An 18547-nucleotide genomic window follows, 5' to 3' on the forward strand; every position below is an offset into this window, starting at 1 on the left:
CTGAACTCAATGGGACTTCCATCTGAGCAGACGTGTATAAGATTGTGCTGAAAGTCTCTGACTATATTTAGACTTCTGTGTCACTTTGTTGGGAATGTTAACTTCCTTTTACCATCTGCCCTTTGTATAACAGATGTATTATTGCAGTTCAAATGCATTCATCTGCACTACCTTGGAATTATTTTTCGATTAGGTACTTTAAATAGCTTTTGCCCTTGCATTGGATGCAATTTTGTTTTCATAGAGAGTATATAGGACATTAAGACATAATTGCTAGACTGACTGCTGTCTGAAAGGTTAAAACTGAATTTTTTAATTATTTTTTTGCTGTTGTATTTAGGTTTTGGAACTGGAAAGGAGGCTAAAGAGTTTCGAGAGAGAATCAAGGAGATTGAAGGAAATCAACAAAGAGTTAACGAAAGGTAACAGTGATCTGAAAGGATTGCTCAAACAGCAGAAACAAGAAGCAGAGGCCAGTGAGAAGGAGCTGGAGATGCTACTGAAACAAATCAAAGAAGTCCAGCAGGACAAAGCAGACCTGCTGCTACTGATAGATGGGCTAGAGAGAGAGGTTGCCTCTCTGAAGAGGCAATTGGCAGAAGCAAACGCGCTGAGAGATGAAAACAAGGATCTACTGAGTCAAGTGAGGCAATTGCAGAGTTCGCTGGACAGAGCAAGGACAGTGCCTTCCATGGCCAATGCGGAGGCATCCTGCAGGCAATGTCTGTGTAAGAGTAGAAGTGCCAAAGTTAAGTTGAAAACAGGGAAGAAGAAAGGCTTAGTGGGATATCACCAGTCTCTTCTCAATCAGTCCATCAAGGTTATGAGCGGTGTATTTGAGAACTTCAATAAGGACGGCTGGGAGGATGTGAGTGAAAGCAGGTACGGCTCTCATTAACTTCGCTCTGTAGAGGGGACACTGTGCATATGTAAAGTACTAGCAAATAGAGATTGAATTTTAACTACTGTCGATTTGGTATTCAGAAAAAATACTGTCAGAGCCTTTGAAATATCTTGGGAGGTCTTGTTCTGAGTTTATTGACTGAAATTTGCATGCAAAATTAGCCACAACTGCACGAGTATTTGAGTAGGTGCCAGGAAACCCAAAAGAAGGCGATGCTTGATTTCTTCCAGTGATGCTATTTTCATGCAGTCATGAGGCTTGAAATTGACAGTTTGGCAGGTTGATTTAATTTGCTGGCCCTTTGCATATTCACCACTGACAGCTAAGGATTCCCAGGCAAGCCTTGCGAAGTCGGTTTAGTTATCTTGTGACATGCCGACCCGGGAGTAGAAACATTTTCTCCCCTTAATTTAGTTAGATAAATTTTGAATGACCCATTTCAGCTTGCAACCAGATGTCTACAAGCTGTTTAACGTCCTTTAAATTAAGGATCATCCACACTAATTATTTCATGTATGTTTTATGTGCAGTCATTGTACTAACTTTAATTGAATGATGGTTGAAAAATCAGTTCTGTAAAGGTAAGTATAACTGCATAGGTGCTTAGAAACAGTCCTTAGCAAATGCTATTTGAAGCCACTTCAGGATGTTTCCATAGGTTGTAAGAGGCCAATGGGTGCAAAGTTCCTCAGCTTCCCACTTGATTTCATTTCATACATATAGTGTGCATCATCCAACTTTCAGAACTTGCCATTTGCACATGAGAATAATGCCTTGAATATTTCCCAGTATTCCCGAAAGGGGTTAGCTCATGTTCATTTGTGGGGGTTTTGTGTGGTGTTTTTTTTTTTTTTAATCTTATGAATGTTGTAAAATAAAACAAATTTATCACACCCCTTTTTATGTTCAACCTGAATTGTATAGTACATTTGTAAATCTGCAGTTATGGAAAGTTGGTTTTGGACAGTTATTTGTATTCATCAAATGAACCAAATGTGTGCAGAATAAGTCTGCAATAAGAAACATCCGCTTTAAAAATGGGTACAACAAAGGATCTTCCAGGTCATGTGATGCTTGTCTTAACCAATAATAATTGAAGATCCTTTGTAACAATTTGCACATTATCTTTATAAGATGTTTAAGAGTTTAGATGTGGGTGGGGAACCCACGGCCCGCCAAAAGTTATTGGATTCTAGTTCCCGTCAGCCCCAGCCACCATTGCCAATGCTTAAGGATGATGGAAGTTAGAGTCCAGCAATATATGGAGGACTACAGGTTCCTCATCCATGGTTTCGATCAGACCTTGACTTTAATTTGAAATCTGGATAATCTATAAATTTTGTAGCTTTCACATTCCTTCCACAACAGGAGGAGTGGTCATTTTCAACTTCCACTACTAAAGGTGGCAATATCACGGAAACATAATACTGTTTGGTAGTAAGTAGTTTTGGCCATGATGGAAACTTTGGATATTTTGGAGGTTTCTTTTTATCTCAAGTATTTGATCATGTGTGTGTGTATGTCTTTGTGTATATAATGTTAAGGGCTTAGGAAGCTGTCATGGATTGAGTTAGGTCATCCGTGTTGTCTTATACCAGTTTCTCCACCGTGATCTCACCTTGTTGTTTGGGATTACAGTTCCCATCAGCCTCAGTCTGCATGGTGAGTGGTCAGGGATAATGTGTATTGTAGTCCAAAGCACCAACAATCTAAATCTGCTTTATTCAGATATGCGAAATCAGCGCTCTCAGGATACAAAAAACAACAACAACATACTAGGCACATGTATCCTTAGAGGCAATCAGATGAAGCTTAATTCAGTTTTAAAAGTTTGAGATTAAGTTCTCCCTTGCCATCACTGAAGGTTTTCATTCGGCATATTCTTTAAGTCACCTCAAATTAAGCTGGGCACCGTTGCTTTTCATATTTATCAATGATCCTATGCCCTTTATATGGTTACCATTAGGTTCTTTCTGAATTCTGGGGGAAAGTTCTCCCACAGATTTGGGGACAAGCAAGGCCACATGTGGCCTATGCAGAAATGTCACGCCTATGCCAGTGAAAATATAATGTCTGAACTATGCATAACCCTGTCTAGAGGAGAGAATTAATGGCTTCTCAGAATTTTCCCAATACACATATTTCCTTAAAGAAAAACAGAACAATTATTCTGTTGTGGATCTTTAGATACAGTTGCAACATCCAAGGGTCAAGTGATAAGTGGCCCCCAGAGTCCTGGGCAACTAATGCAAGGAATCAGAGCAGTTGTTGGGATTTCTTACTGCTGTTTCCTTTCTCCATTCCCTTTCCTTAAGCAGGAAGCATCCATTACATTTTAAAAGGAATCAAAATAAAGATGATGAAATTACATTCTTATAGTCAGTACTTCATATATCTTATTTCTCTAAATTTCAGGATATGGGGTGAAGGTTTGGAGGACTAAGGTCCTCTGAGGGTCTTCTGCTGGTTCCCTCACTGCGAGAAGTGAAGTCACAGGGAGCCAGGCAGAGGGCCTTCTCGGTAGTGGTGCCCTCCTTTTGGAAAACGCTCCCTTCAGATGTCAAGGAAATAAAGAATTACACAACTTTTAGAGGACATCTGAAGGCAGCCCTTTATCAGGAGATTTTTAATGCTTGATGTTTTATGCTTTTTGATATGCTGTAAGCTGCCCAGAGGGGAAACCCAGCCTGATGTGTGGGGTATTATTATTATTATTATTATTATTATTAATAGCACTTTAGTTTGTGTGTTTGTTTTTTCTAGATCATTATGTGGTTGCTTTATTTTCTGCTTTGTTGGATAATTGGAGATCATTAAACCCCAATGTTCTAATGTTTCCAAATCTGGTCTTCATAGTGACTCTGAAACACCAGTTTCTGAGAATCTGGGGACAATAACTGCAAAAAGAGCACAGCATACTCCACTGACAGACAAAAATGACCAACTGGAACAAAATAAGGTGGAAGATAATTGCATGCCTCCAAACAGTGTGCATTTAGAAGGCCCAAGCAAAATATGCTGCAAAAAGGTAAAAATGGACTTGAGCACATTTAACCATGCTCCTCTTCAATGTATGTGACAAATATTTAATGGTGATCAAATGCATTTGTCTTGTACATAGTGGTTCCTCTTAAGATATGTTAACAGAGTGGCAGGGGATCAAACTATGAGGAAGTGGCAACATCACAAGTCTGATAAGGCATGAACAAGCTGGCTAAACAGCCACTCTGTTATCAAATATTGTTAGTGTTGTATGACATTGCGCTGGTGCAGCAGCTGAAAATCACATCCTAAGCATTTACCCGTATTTTTCACTCTATAACACGCACCCAACCATAACACGCACGTAGTTTTTAGAGGAGGAAAATCTGTAGGCATGCCACCCGTAGGCATTCCCTCCATAACACGCACAGACATTTCCCTTTACTTTTTAGGAGGAAAAAAGTGAGTGTTATGGTGCAAAAAATACGGTACTTACCTCTGCAACAGATCTTTTAATCAGTCACAAGTATAGTAGCCCTGTATGAAACCTGTGCTGTGTGGCAACTATTTCTTTAAAGTCACTCACAGCACGGATCTCTTTGTTTTCACAGTGTCACTGCAAATCCTGTTAGCATCTGTGTAAGCTACCAGGTGTTCCCTTCTTGGCTCATCAGGCAGTGCACCCTTCACACCGTTATTTGTTGTCCAAAGAGAGCTTAGTTTATATGAACCCTGATATACAGCTGTTAAATGCTGTTCTAGTAGGAGCCATGATTGAGCTGAATGAGATTTGCATTGGCATTTCAGCTATGTGTTCCACAGAGAACTTTTTGTTTGGTATCTCGCAATGTTTCTTAGCATAATAAAGTGTGTTTGGGAAGATGCCTTGATTAAGGTATATTTTGATGATCTATCTGAGTGATTGCCTGGGTGAATTCCCAAAGTTTGTTTTCCTCCACAGAGCAGCCTTCCAGTTATGCAGGGTGTGATTGACCACTCCTGTATTCTTACTGCTCTCACTAAGCAGCACATGCACAATCCCAATCTTTATGTATTCAGAGTTCAGTAAATACAGGAAGTGCTTCACTTTCTACATTTTTGATTAGTCTCTTGTTGATTCACAAAGGGAAAGATAATCTGTAGCTTTTTAAACAAAAATAGTTTTAATTAATTGTTTCCTTGTGTTACAAAACAAATAAACAAGTAAAAGTGCATATAGCACCTCCACTTTCATAGAGTCTATTTCACAGTTCGTTTACATTTGGTATGAGGCACTATTGTCATATTGTGCTATTGGGGAAAATGAGAGGGGAGAGAGAGAGGGAGCGAGGGGGATAATGATCTTTCGTCCTAGTGCATAGTGTTTGTGCAGGGGTTTCATGTCAGCTTCACGAGGGTAGGTTATTTGTGTGCATATGTATATACAGTGGTATCTCGGGTTAAGTACTTAATTCGTTCTGGAGGTCTGTACTTAACCTGAAACTGTTCTTAACCTGAAGCACCACTTTAGCTAATGGGGCCTCCTGCTGCTGCTGCGCCGCCGGACCACAAATTCTGTTCTCATCCTGAAGCAAAGTTCTTAACCTAAAGCACTATTTTTGGGTTAGCGGAGTCTGTAACCTGAAGTGTATGTAACCTGAAGCGTATGTAACCCGAGGTACCACTGTAGGTAGATAGGCATTGCAAGAGATTAGAGAGTCCAGAACTTGGTTGGTCACATTCAGTTTGTTACAGTGTGGTTTGGGTTGTTGTTGTTTTTTTTTTTGCTAGGGCCAGATTATCCATATTGATTTGTATGCTGTTGTGGGGGATAGGTAATTGTTTAGTTGTGCTGTATGTGTGATAAAGGGAAGTCACACCAGGGTGAAGGTGTCCTCCTTTGCTGATTTGTAGCTTTTTAAAATACCCAACTATCTTATGTATAGCCACATGCTCTACTATTTTGTACATGTTTCTTTTTGGTGACTCTAGCAAAAGAAAGAAACAGAAGTAGTTCCTTTCCACAGAAAGAAGATCTTGCATTCAGCTCTCAACCCAAGTAAAGGTAAGATTCTTATAAAATGCTTGCATTGTTTGTGAAAAGTAAAATTTATCATCCTATTATCATTGCAACCTAATATCTGTGTAGAGTGACTTTTAATGTAATCTAAGCCAGTTAAATATCACATATGCATGTATTTTTCTCCTGTCCCTGGTATCTGAGGCCAATTTCTGTTGGTAACTTATTTCTGTTCATGAACATTAGTGGGGTTTTGAGCAGTAACAGAACAGTACAGACCGCCTTCTGTGGTCCATGCAGTACCAAACTGCTGCCCTTTACTTATTTACCAGAAGCCTAAATCATCCTAAATAAAAACAAGTTGAGAACACACTGATAACTGGACGAGCATATTCATGACTGCATTAGTGCTGAATTTTGTACAGTCTTGCTTCTGACCTAATCCCAAGCATTTGGGAAAAGTATGGTATTCAGGTGGAGTAAGAAAGGTGTTGGAAATGGTCAAATTCTGGACAAATTCTTAACTGGGAGAGTGCAGTATTCTTCATGTCTGCCTTGTATTCTGAGGTGGGGGGCGCACAGCCAGTACTCTCTGGAGTTGCGTTTGCAGGTCAAGAAGAATGATTCAGAGTTTAAGACCTCGGAGGGCATTTCCTTCAGCATAGTCTGATCCAAAATCAAACGATAACACCTGGCCTGCTCCACCTGTTGTCTCTACTATGATAACCAATGTGCTTTCAAATTTGCAAAGAGAGAAATTTGAAGGCACACCCTCTTCACTTCTGATACATTACAATAGTCTTTTATCAGTCATGCGCACAGCATCTAGCATGCATTTAATGCCCACATAGTAGTACTGTATACTAAATCCTGCATTGTCTCAACTAGAAAAGGGGGCTTGATTGGGACTTGATTCTAAAGAATGTTTAGTTGTGAGGCATTAAAGTGTGAAGATGGGATGACCATTTCATCAAAGGTCAATGGAAACAATCAAATTTATTGTTGATCTCTGTGACCAATGTTTAGTAAACAGAGAGAAGAGAAGTATCGTGGGTCAGAAACCTGGTTGTGCCATTTCACTCAGGGGACGGATTACATCCTTACAGCAGCAGTTAGCCATTCTTCAGAATTCGAAAAAGACAGCCATGTCATCTCTCAAAACGTCCAGGGAAACAAATAAAAAATTAACATCCCAGCTGCATCTTGTTGAACAAAGATTTCAGGCCAGCAAGCAAACTATTCAGGTAATGGTGCACTGTAGTTTTGGTGGCCAAATTAATCACATACATCTGTTTACCTATCTATCTGAATTCAGAGATACCTGTGGGTGCATGACACTGGTATTGTGAAATTCACAAAGGTACATTATACTTCTGAATGTGGAGATTCCATTTAGCTATCCATGCCAAGCATCAAAAAATATGAACACCTACCTGACACTTGTTTGTCTTGTGGTAAAGGAATATAGGTAGTGCTCATATTGGCATATTCCTCCTGAGCAATCTTCTGATGGTAAGTTAATTGAAAGCCATAAATAATGTACCTAACTGTAAAAGACTGTGTTGGACTGGCATGTGATCAAAGCCTAGAAATTCTCCTTGCCTACTTAGGGCTGCTGAGGACAGGTAGAACTGGATTTTAGCAAATGTGTTTTCAGATTTCTTCATCCTTTCTCATCCTCTAGGTGACCAGAGTTTTTGAAAGGTAACTTTTGAGAAAATATGGAAACTAAACCACATGTAAAAATAGTCACACACATTTTTTCCTTGCTGCCTTTACTAACAAACACACTGGACGCAGGTTACAGAAAAAGTAATTCTCTCCAAGCCAAAAAAGAGAGAGATAAAACTGTTGCACAAAGTTGGGCAAAATATCTATATAAGTTATGTGCCAAATTTCAGCATCCAATTTTAATTTTCTGATTTCAACCAGTTTTGCTTAACGTGCTCCATTAGTGCTACCAAAGGAGCAATCACTTTAAGAGGAGGTTTCGGCTACCTTCCAGTGAAAATTAAGGAGGTAAAACATCGCTGTAGTCACTGCAGGAACATATGCATTTTAGAGGTAGCTTTGGTTTTCAAAAGACCAAGTGATAGAAAAAACACATTTTTAGTACTGCCTATGATCAAGAAATTGGCTGGTTAGCTTTCCCAAACAATCCGTGAGCTGTAAATCAATGGGCAAACTTTAGTTATAGCTCATGAGTCTAGGTTCCGGTGATACACCAAGCCAAATCTTGGCTTGGATCAGCAAAAAAAAAAGCTGCACGCTTCTCTCCAAGATTGTGTGCATTGGTGCCAAGCCAAGGTTTGGCTTAGTGTGATATGAGAACTAGGTCACTGAGTGGCAATGTAGTAACTTAGTGGGCAGCAGGAGATACTGACATGTGCTTTTTATGATGTGATGTTACACTTACAATTCACTCTGGAAATGTTGTAATAGATGTAGATGATCTTTGGCATCTATTGATTACAAAAGTTTGTGGACAACAGCAGATATTTTCTTATGCTATTATCCTTTAATGACATGCTGTCATGCTTACTGCCCACCCACGTAATATTTTAATGGATGTAGATGGTTTTTGGCATCTATAGGCTGCAAAGCAGGATAGGATGGAAGTGAAAATACAAGCCACTGGAATGATCTGGACGGGTTTAAAATTGTGGGTGTTAGTAGCTGTAGGGAAAGTTGCTCTTAGCTCAAAAAAATCCACCCCTGCTTATACATCATAAAAACTTGTTAATGTAACATTCTTTGTATACCTAATTCATGACCCTGGATCAAACACAGCCCAGTACATAAGCTTTTGTTAACATAGTATGCGTAGACAAGATAACCTTTTGACTGAATGAAACTGAAGGAAAAGGTATGTAAATCAACACAAACAGGTGTTCATTCAGTCAATACTTTATCATCATCCCCATGGACTCTGGTCGTATAAGATCAGCTCTAGATTTAAGATGTAAATGTTCCAGATGTTCATTTTCGAGACTGATTTTACAGTTCCTGCAACCCGAGGATTGGCTGGCGTCTGTTTCCTGGATGGCTAGATTCATCCCCCCCCCACACACACACACACGGTGCATGTTTGTAACTATCTCATAATATGTATGTTGGATTTAATATTTTCTCTTAGTTACATGAATTATCTGTAGGATTCCAGAGCCCATATTGTGTTATCTTTGCAATGAAAACCTTGCCCCCCATATTTTCCAGCAAAATTACCGCAGGGTGACTGCGCATTTGGGATTTGGTATACAGTTTCCGAGACTCATCATAAGTACTGAAACAAGACCTTCTGTTTGTGAGTAAAGTAGTTAGGCTTTCCACTCAGTGTGTAGAAATCACAGCTGGAGTTGTTACTTAATGTGGAAGTGATGGGATCTGATCTTTCAGGAGTTCCTTAGAAAAATGTCATGGAAGAATTATTGGCAAAATTCAGGGAAACTCTTTTTAAAAGCTTGTTTTTTCCCTTACACCCCCTGTGTCTAATGGCAGTGCTAGAATTTCCATCACCAGATGTCTTCTCAGATTAAGACATCCTCTGCTGTACGTACTAGGGTAATGACAATTATACATGGGTAAGATATAACATTAGCATAGCAAAAACTCATAGAGGCGCAAGGGAAGCAAGATACAATGCAAAACTGCCATACTGTAATTTAAGTCAGTAATCATTGCCTTTTAAATGTAGCGACCCAATTACAAAGCCCCCCCATGACAATGTTACCCAGAATCCTTTGCTCCCATTCCCATAGTGCTACAGAAGTGGCTCCGCAGGAGTAATCGGATTGTTTTATGGGTTGCCTTTGACATCTGAAAAGGACTGAGTAGCTGAGCAAACCCTTCTCATCTGAAGAGGCCAGGCTTTAAAAAAAGGGAACAGACTTGCAACCTGCCAGGCAACTGTTTGCAGCTCCTTTGGGCAGCAGTACACAAAGGCTGTGAAGCAGCTCCTCTTCCAGATGTGTAACTGTTGTTTCTCCTTCAAGCCTCTGCTTGGGATTGCTGCGTTTCAGCCTAAAGAATTCCTCCAGTAGCATTTCAAAAACGACTGCAGGCGTTTCTTAAGGAGTTCTAGTGATGCTAGTAATTTGTAAAAGAAAATCTTTGTTGTTCAGTGCTTTCTGTGTTTTGCACTGAAAACCTCCTTAGCATTTCAGAGCTCTGTTGGCTTAAGGGAGGTAACTTTTGCTTTAACTTGGTACATCTTTAGAAGAGACTGAGTTACTTGTATCATTGTCAAACACTTAAATTGAATTCACAAAAGCAAAAGCCCTGCCATCAATTCCATTCTAGTCATTCCTTTTCTCTCTGCTCTCTCAGCTATATCTCACAGAAAACCCAGTTTCACAACTCAATCTCATTCACTGCCTCTCCCCTAGCTGGACCCTAAGCCCTTTTTCATGTGCCTCCTCCATGAGAGGTCCAGAGGATGGCAACAAGAGAACGGATCTTTTCTTCAGTGGCTCCCCATTTGTGGAATGCTCTTCCCAGTGAGACTCGCCTGGTGCCTTCATTATACACCTATAGTTGCCAGGCAAAAATGTTCCTCTTTAACCAGGTCTTGGTTGATTGACATACAATGCCCTTTTAAAATGTGTATGGGGGCGATTATTGGGTTGTTCTTGTTTTTATTTTTATTATGTGTATTTTATATTGCACTTTTATGTTGAGAACTGACCTGAGACCTGTGGGTATAGAGCAGTATACAAATTTAATAAATAAGAACAATAATAATGTATACCAGTTCCTGTCATTCCATAACACCCTACAGTGGTTCTCAACCTGTGGGTCACCAGATGTTGTTGGACTACAACTCCCATCATCCCTGAGCTCTGCCTTGCTAGCTAGGGGTGATGGGAGTTGTAGTTCAACAACATCTGGGGACCCACAGGTTGAGAAAGGCTGCCCTAGTATCTATCACACAGGGTGAATGAAAAACAGAATCCAGGCAGAAACTATGCAGATTTAGGCTATGGGGCTGCACATGTTGAAGCTGATTTCTACACATACAGTTGTCTACAGTGTGGAATTATTTTTTTTTAATCAAGGTCTGGCCGATTTCCATGGGCGTGCAGGGATTCTTGCATCATTCCAGACATTGGGACATGCTGGCTGGGGTTGATGGGAGTTGGAGCCTAACGATATCTGGAAGAGCACAGGTCTGGTAGAAGCCATCTGAAGCTGTTTGCCCCAAACGCTTTTATTGTGTTCAGCACTCTCTGCTTATGTGGGTGGCATTGTGTTGGAGATGACCTTTAAAGCCCTCAACAGCCTCGGCCCTGTATACCTGAAGAGTGTCTCCACCCCGTCATTTGGCCCGGAAACTGAGGTCCAGCTCCAAGGGCCTTCTGGTGGTTTCCATACAGGGAACCAGGCAGAGGGCCTTCTCCCTGGTGTCACCCTCCATGTGGAATGCCCTTCCATGAGACATCAAGGAGATAAGTAGCTATACAACATTTAGAACACACCAGAAGGCAGCCCTCTATAGGGAAGTTGTTAATGTTTGATGTTTTATTATGTTTTTTTATATGCTGGAAGCTGCCCAAAGTGGTTGGGGCGAGCCAGTCAGATGGCCAGGGTATAAATAATAAAATTATAATTATTGGATTGCTCTCTGGCTAGTGGGTGGGTGGTCCCATGGTGACTGGGTCTGGGTGACCTTTTTGGGGGTTCCATTTCAGCGTTATGATACTAATTAGTAACTCTTTTCATTTTGTGACATACATATTTTTTAAAGTACAAGGGCACAATACAGTAGGAGATTTTTCCTTTCCGTAGGTTTGTGTTTCCGCGATCAAACAAAATGCCTTTTATGTTCTACTGATCTCTAAAGCAGGATTGCTATTTAAAAAGTCTTCCATTATTAATGAACTTACATAGGCTGCATGTTGGAAATGCGGCTTATTCATAAATTACAGCAGCTGTTTGGCATGAATCAGACCTGTCTGAGTGCTTATATTCATTGTAATGCAAACTGAATGTTGATAGATGCTAGATGCTAAAAAGGTATAATGTGGCAAGGCAAGTGAATTATCCTCAAAGAGGGAGTGCTGGTATTCAAATACTGGTGCATAGCCTTCCTAGAAAACAAAGGCACATCCCTGTGGATTTCTTTGGCATAAAGTAAGGGGCCCAATTCAGCTGATGTTCAGCACTTGAAAGTCCCAAGCCCGTTAGGTATGTGCTTTATATTCTTTTATTTAAATATCGGGAGTTTAAAACTGTACACAGCCCTCTCCTTTTAGTTGCAAACTTAATACAAACTATAGTATATCAGTTTTTTATTGTACATATGGCGTGATTTTGCTATAATTGTATCACAAGTTTTCAGTTGTGATTCTTTCCAGTGCAACAAAAATCCCTTATTTTGTTTTTGTTTTGTTTTCTTGGTAGTGGTTTATAACACAGAACTCTTCCTTTAATATATACAATTTCTGGGTGTCACATAATACTTCATAATGCTGATAATATGTAACTTAATAGTTGTACCATTTCTTAATCGCTTTAAGCGTTCCTGCTAAAACTGGTAATATTTATAAGCGTTCCCCCAAGCACCAGTTATTTTTAGCGTATTCTATTTATTTTTGTATTTAATAATGATTTCTCTCACATGAAAGAATAAAAAAGCAAATGGTGTCTGGAAGTCTGGAAGAGTCAGTGTTCCCCATCTTTGTTTTCTAGAAAGGAAATAGTCCTTCTGGATCCCTGAATCATAGGATTAGAGAGTGCTACTTCTAAATTGTGTTCTAGAACCAGTCATTTGTATCTTTTATTATTCTAATTACTCACTGATAACAGGAGTTAAAACCATCAACATTGCCTATGTCCTAGATAAACCTTTAGCATGTACAAAAGTCACTTTTTAAAAGCTTTTAATTGCTTCTGTAGTTACATACAACTTGTCTGTGTGCATTCCAGATACAAAAGCATTTGTCCTGTATCGATACAATTTAACTCATCTAAACTTAAACTAAAACAATCTAAGATGAGAAGCAAATGTCTCCTGGATGGAAACTGTTTGCACATTCTAAAAAATTTATAAATTCCTTTTTATTTGCATACTGGGGTAGGAAACATTTCCTAAGATCTTTTCTCCACTGTTGTGAAGAGGGCATGTGCCTTTACTTGGTGTGTGAGACTCACAGAAGAGACACAAAGTGGGTACAAGTTGGCTTTTCCTTTGCAGGGTTCAGTACTCAAGTTCTTTCTGTATCAGCTATATTCAATAGCCAGTGTTGGTGACTGCCAAGAAATTCAGAATATCTCCAACCCATCAAAAAAAATCTGTAGCTCTCTGAAAACGAAGTGCGGTCGGAATGCTTTGAGGCCATTCCCTGCTTTCTGTGCACAATTTGTGTCAATATATTTGCATTTGATATAGGTTCAGGTACATTTTCTGAAATAAATATTTCAAGTGTGTGTGTGTGTGTGTGTGTGTGTGTGTGTGTGTGTGTGTATGTCATTCTGGATTGTAGCCAGAGTACTGAATACATTTCTGCTGGCTCAAAATCGCATCTACCAAAAAATTTGTAAAATTAGTTCTCAGTTTCTGTTTCACAAATAAGACTGTTACTTCATTTTGCATGGAAACATGTAGAAACAAAATTGTAAGGCATTTTTGTTGCTTCTTCTTGTTTCTTGTTGTTGTTTTTTATACCAAAAATGAAGCCCATGCGATTTCCTCATTCCTACAACTAAAGGCAGGGACGCGGGTGGCGCTGTGGGTAAAACCTCAGCGCCTAGGACTTGCCGATCGCATGGTCGGCGGTTCGAATCCCCGCGGCGGGGTGAGCTCCTGTCTTTCGGTCCCAGCTCCTGCCCACCTAGCAGTTCGAAAGCACCTCCGGGTGCAAGTAGATAAATAGGGACCGCTTACCAGCGGGAAGGTAAATGGCGTTCCGTGTGCTGTGCTGGCTTGCCAGATGCAGCTTGTCACGCTGGCCACGTGACCCGGAAGTGTCTGCGGACAGCGCTGGCTCCCGGCCTATAGAGTGAGATGAGTGCACAACCCTAGAGTCTGGCAAGACTGGCCCGAACGGGCAGGGGTACCTTTACCTTTACAACTAAAGGCCAGCAGATTGGATGTTGGCTCTGCCCACAGATTGATGTAGGGCTCCCAGGATTCAGTTTGCTCCTGCCTTTGTCAAGTGCAGCTAGATGGCCATTTGCCCCCATTCTTAGTTGTCTCCTCAGTTGCATTTATTGAAAGCTTTCCAAAACTCAGATGATGGACTTGCCAACTGGGCTTTCCAAGATTCTGTAACTTGAGAAGCTAAGCCCTGCCTAAATACTGTACTCTGATAAAATGTTACACTAGGTGTTTTTTATTTTTACTTTCCTATATGGGGTCTGATATTTTTTCTATGTACTACCATAGCCCAATGAATGTCTTTTAGTGTTTGTGGCCTTCATACTCAACAGGACAGTTTATTTTCTGGACAAAGCACCTCATGCTAGCAGTTAATTTTTCCAAAAGTATTTATGCTAAGAACTGAAAAACAGCTTTTCTTTTCGGCAGCTAGTTTGTGATTTTCCTTTGTACAACTCTGGTGATAACAACTGAAAAGTCCTATTTATATAATTTTTCATTGTCTACCCCCTGAATTGTTTTTACTTTGACTTGGCAGCCTGCATAGCGGACAATCCTAGTAGGATATTTAGTATATATATGTCGGGTTCTCAAGGGCTATGGCTTTTGCCAGATGAAGCACTTTTGATTTTGAGGCTGATGAAACACGGTGCTATTATTGATCTGTACATGACACAGCCTGTCTCTCTGCTGGCAGAGTGTAGCAACATTTATCCAGGAATTTGTGAAATGTCACTTGGATCATGTTCGTAAGGTAAACTGGGCAAAAAACAGGATCCAAGCTGAGAATCTATGTGGAATTGGACGTGACTGTCTTATCCCTATGTCCTATATTCTAGCTCAGGCGAGTGATATTTGTTAACCCAATGGCTGCGGTTTTTATATTATGTTTCAGAGAAGTATGATTATCATTTGAAATACCCTGTCCAATACAGTCATACTATTTTTCCACTCTGTTTTCAAATGCACTTGGGATCAGAATATTTTAAGTCAGTAAATGTGATCTGAACAACACAAGTCAATAATTTCTGTTCTGTTTGTAGCAAATTGATAGTTCTCATACATCACAGAATAAAAGAATCTGCTTATATTCCCTGTAGGAATTCCCTTGCTAGTCTCAGTTCACCTACAGGTGTGTGGGAGAGAGGGAGAGAGGGAAAGAGAGAGAGCCTGTCTCATTAAAATCTCAGCATGCACTGTGGTCACAAAATCTATGGCTTTGATCTCATGGTAATACCATCCAAAAAAAATTCCTGCACTGTACATGTTTTCAAAATGTTTTGGTTTGCATTTCAAAAATAACTGAATGATTTATTTTAGAATGTACAGATTTTTTTTCCCAAGAAACTAAACTGTCAAATCAAATGTGAAACAAGTTTTTGTTAACTAATAAGAAGCAAAGGCTTGGAATAAAAATTTCAAATTCCACATTAGGGCAATACAGTGGTGTCTCGCAAGACGAAATTAATCCGTTCCGTGAGGCTCTTCGTATAGCGGTTTTTTCGTCTTGCGAAGCAAGCCCATTGACAGCTTAGCGGATTAGCGCTATTAGCGGTTTAGCGGCTTTTAGCAGATCAGCTGATAAGCGGCTTATCAGCGGATCAGGTAATAAGTGGCTTAGGGCTTAGGAAAAGGGGGGGGGGGAAGGAAAAAAAACGCTGCAGGAACTCGCAAGACATTTTCGTCTTGCGAAGCAAGCCCATAGGGAAATTCGTTTTGTGAAGCGCCTCCAAAACGGAAAACCCTTTCGTCTAGCGGGTTTTCCGTCTTGCGAGGCGTTCGTCTTGCGGGGCACCACTAATGTTACTAATAGGGCGTTAGCTTTTGAGGTTGCTGGAAATATTCATCAGACCAGAAGGTGGTAAATAAATCTAGCTGGGAAGAAGAAGCATGCAGTGGCTGGTCCTCTGTTTTTGAAAATATAAAACCCAGATAATGCCTAAGGAACTGTGGTGAGGGATGCTCATCATTGGGCACATATCCTGGCTGTGCTGAGGGATCACCACTGGCTGCCTATCAGCCACTGAGCCAGCCCTAAATCAACTGGACCAGATAGAAAACTATATTTCTCTCAACTGCCTGATAAGGGCAGTGGGATCAGCAAATGGTACCCAGTTAGATTTGCCACAGCTGTATGATGATGATCAGTTTTCAGTAACATGGTGGTAGGCTTCTTTTACTGGTGGCGCCAGTGTTGTGGAGTGCCCTCTGTGCTGTAATATGAGAGGCCCATCACTATTGGCATTCTGTCGGCTGCTGAAAACACACTTCTAAGATCTTCTGATCTTATTGTTTAAACTGCTTTTAAGTGTTTTAAGTGTTTTGTCATTCTTTTTAACTAGCTTATTCATTGTATATTAGGGATGCTCTATATTTGGATTTTATTTATAGTTTTAAACTGTTAAGAAGCTATATAAGCATATGACTGGTATATAAATTAATAGATAATAGCAATAGTTCCTTGGTAAGTGATAATAGTTCCTTGGTAAGTGGGACGCAGGTGGCGGTGGGACGCAGGTGGCGCTGTGGGTTAAAGCCTCAGCGCCTAGGGTTTGCCGATCGAAAGGTCGGCGGTTCGAATCCCTGCGGCGGGGTGCGCTCCCGCTGCTCGGTCCCAGCGCCTGCCAACCTAGCAGTTCGAAAGCACCTCCGGGTGCAAGTAGATAAATAGGGACCGCTTACCAGCGGGAAGGTAAACGGCGTTTCCGTGTGCGGCTCTGGTTCTGGCTCTGGCCAGAGCAGCTTCGTCACGCTGGCCACGTGACCCGGAAGTGTCTCCGGACAGCGCTGGCCCCTGGCCTCTTAAGTGAGATGGGCGCACAACCCCAGAGTCTGTCAAGACTGGCCCGTACGGGCAGGGGTACCTTTACCTTTAAGTGATAAACAGGAATACAGAGAAAACTTTGTATACACAAAGTCAGAGATTAAATGTAGGTGATCAACTATTGTATGCTTCTTTCCATCACTTCTAAGTGTGCAACCTGGAACCTGCATGGCACCTAGTAGCTTCATTGGACTGCCTGCTTCCTCCCATGGTTCCTCTTTCACACATAGAATCCTGGGAACAATAGTTTACTCCTCAGAGAACTACAATTCCCAACACCCCAAACAAACTACAGTCCCCAAGATTCTTTGAGGGAAGCCATGGTTCAAACATCCTTCAGCATAAGCTGTCTCCTCCCCCTGTTTTTTAAAAATTAAAAATTGAAAACCCAATCTACCCTGAAGAAGTGTTCAGGAAAGCTTCAAGGTGGGCACACTACTTTGTAACATTTTAGTTGCCTGATGAATATGCCATCCAAATGTGGATTTTGCTAACTAGCATTTGCTCTGGCTTTTATAAAAAATAGACAAACTTTTCAAACAAACGTACCAATATTCAAATGACTGAAGCCGCAAATATGTGACCATGTGCCACAACTGATATTAATAAACGAAAACCTGAGTAGTGGGAAATTGGCAGAAAACAATCATTTTTTAAGTTTGATTACAATTCCATTTAATATTACTATCGTTACTAATTAAAACTTGCCAAATTTTTAATCCGTACGTTGTTATAACACTTTTCAATAATTTGCAGTGTTTCACCTCTGTCGTCTTAATCACTACAACAACCCTGTACAGTAAGTCAGCCTTATTATCCCTGTATTGAATATTGGACACTGAGTATTCTTCCTTCCCCCTTAGTGAGTTTATGGCTTGGGAAAGATTTGATTGGCTTGCACACAGCCTCCACCCTTGGTCGTTACTTGAGCGCCATTAGTTTGGCCTGTACAGATGTTTCCTAAACTGTATCATAGCACTTCGGTGCATGCAGTGATTTTTATCCATTGCCGAGTGATTTCCTCCCACCATCATATCCCCTGCCAAGTCCATAAAGAGTACCCTCCCAGCCTGAATGTAGTTCGGCACATGAAGTGTTCATAGAACCATTTAGACAGGCCCTCTCTTTGATAGGAGATAAAGATTGACAATGTAAGCACTCAGCGGGGAGCAGGCTAAGTTGCTCAGAGAGTTAATTCGGTAGCTCAGAGCCAAATGGCTCATCAGCACTGAGCCAGAGTACAATCTTGAAAAGCCTGGTAACTGAAGGCACAGGTGGAGTTTGACAACAATATTGTGGCCAGGATTGGCAACTATAATTTGCCAGTGGAAGTGTGCCTGGCTTCCCTCCCTATTAGCCCTGGTGAGATTCTGCTTACTGTCGCAGGCCTTTCCACGTTGCAGGAGACAGGTGAAAAATTTAAATGGCTTCCTCAAGCTGTTGGATAAACAGGAGTCCTTTAAAAGTGAGAACAACAGATGCAGAATTAACAAGAAAATGATTGTGTCCATTTTAATTTTCACTTGCGTTTACAGGTTTGATGGGATTGGGGACCTCAGGAGTAAGGTCTCGAAGCATATTTATTGAAGAGTCACAGATTTCAGGATAATGGTAGCAGAAATGTCATCCAGAACACCTTATGTGGCTTGGTAGCTGGTTTTATTCTCACCATTTTAGTATGAACGAAACTCAAAGATATATAGAGCTTTGTACTTTCTCCAGCAGTTAATAGCTACTTACTTA

The 18547-nt window shown here is 40.7% G+C and overlaps 1 protein-coding gene across 3 annotated transcripts in view; it reads left to right on the forward strand.

The window, feature by feature from the left end:
- Positions 1-18547, forward strand: part of CNTLN (centlein) — a 168007-nt gene that overhangs the window by 99727 nt on the left and 49733 nt on the right. For all 3 annotated transcript variants that reach the window (XR_013834310.1, XM_079959168.1, XM_079959169.1), the window contains 4 exons: positions 341-882; positions 3761-3932; positions 5858-5930; positions 6912-7129. Coding sequence is in view for 2 of the 3 variants with exons in the window: in XM_079959168.1 (XP_079815294.1) it covers positions 341-882; positions 3761-3932; positions 5858-5930; positions 6912-7129 (1005 nt within the window). In the remaining variant the exon portion in view is untranslated. The remainder of the gene's footprint in view (positions 1-340; positions 883-3760; positions 3933-5857; positions 5931-6911; positions 7130-18547) is intronic.

This window comes from Podarcis cretensis (genome assembly GCF_951804945.1).
Source record: "Podarcis cretensis genome assembly, chromosome: 17".
NCBI lineage: Eukaryota > Metazoa > Chordata > Lepidosauria > Squamata > Lacertidae > Podarcis > Podarcis cretensis.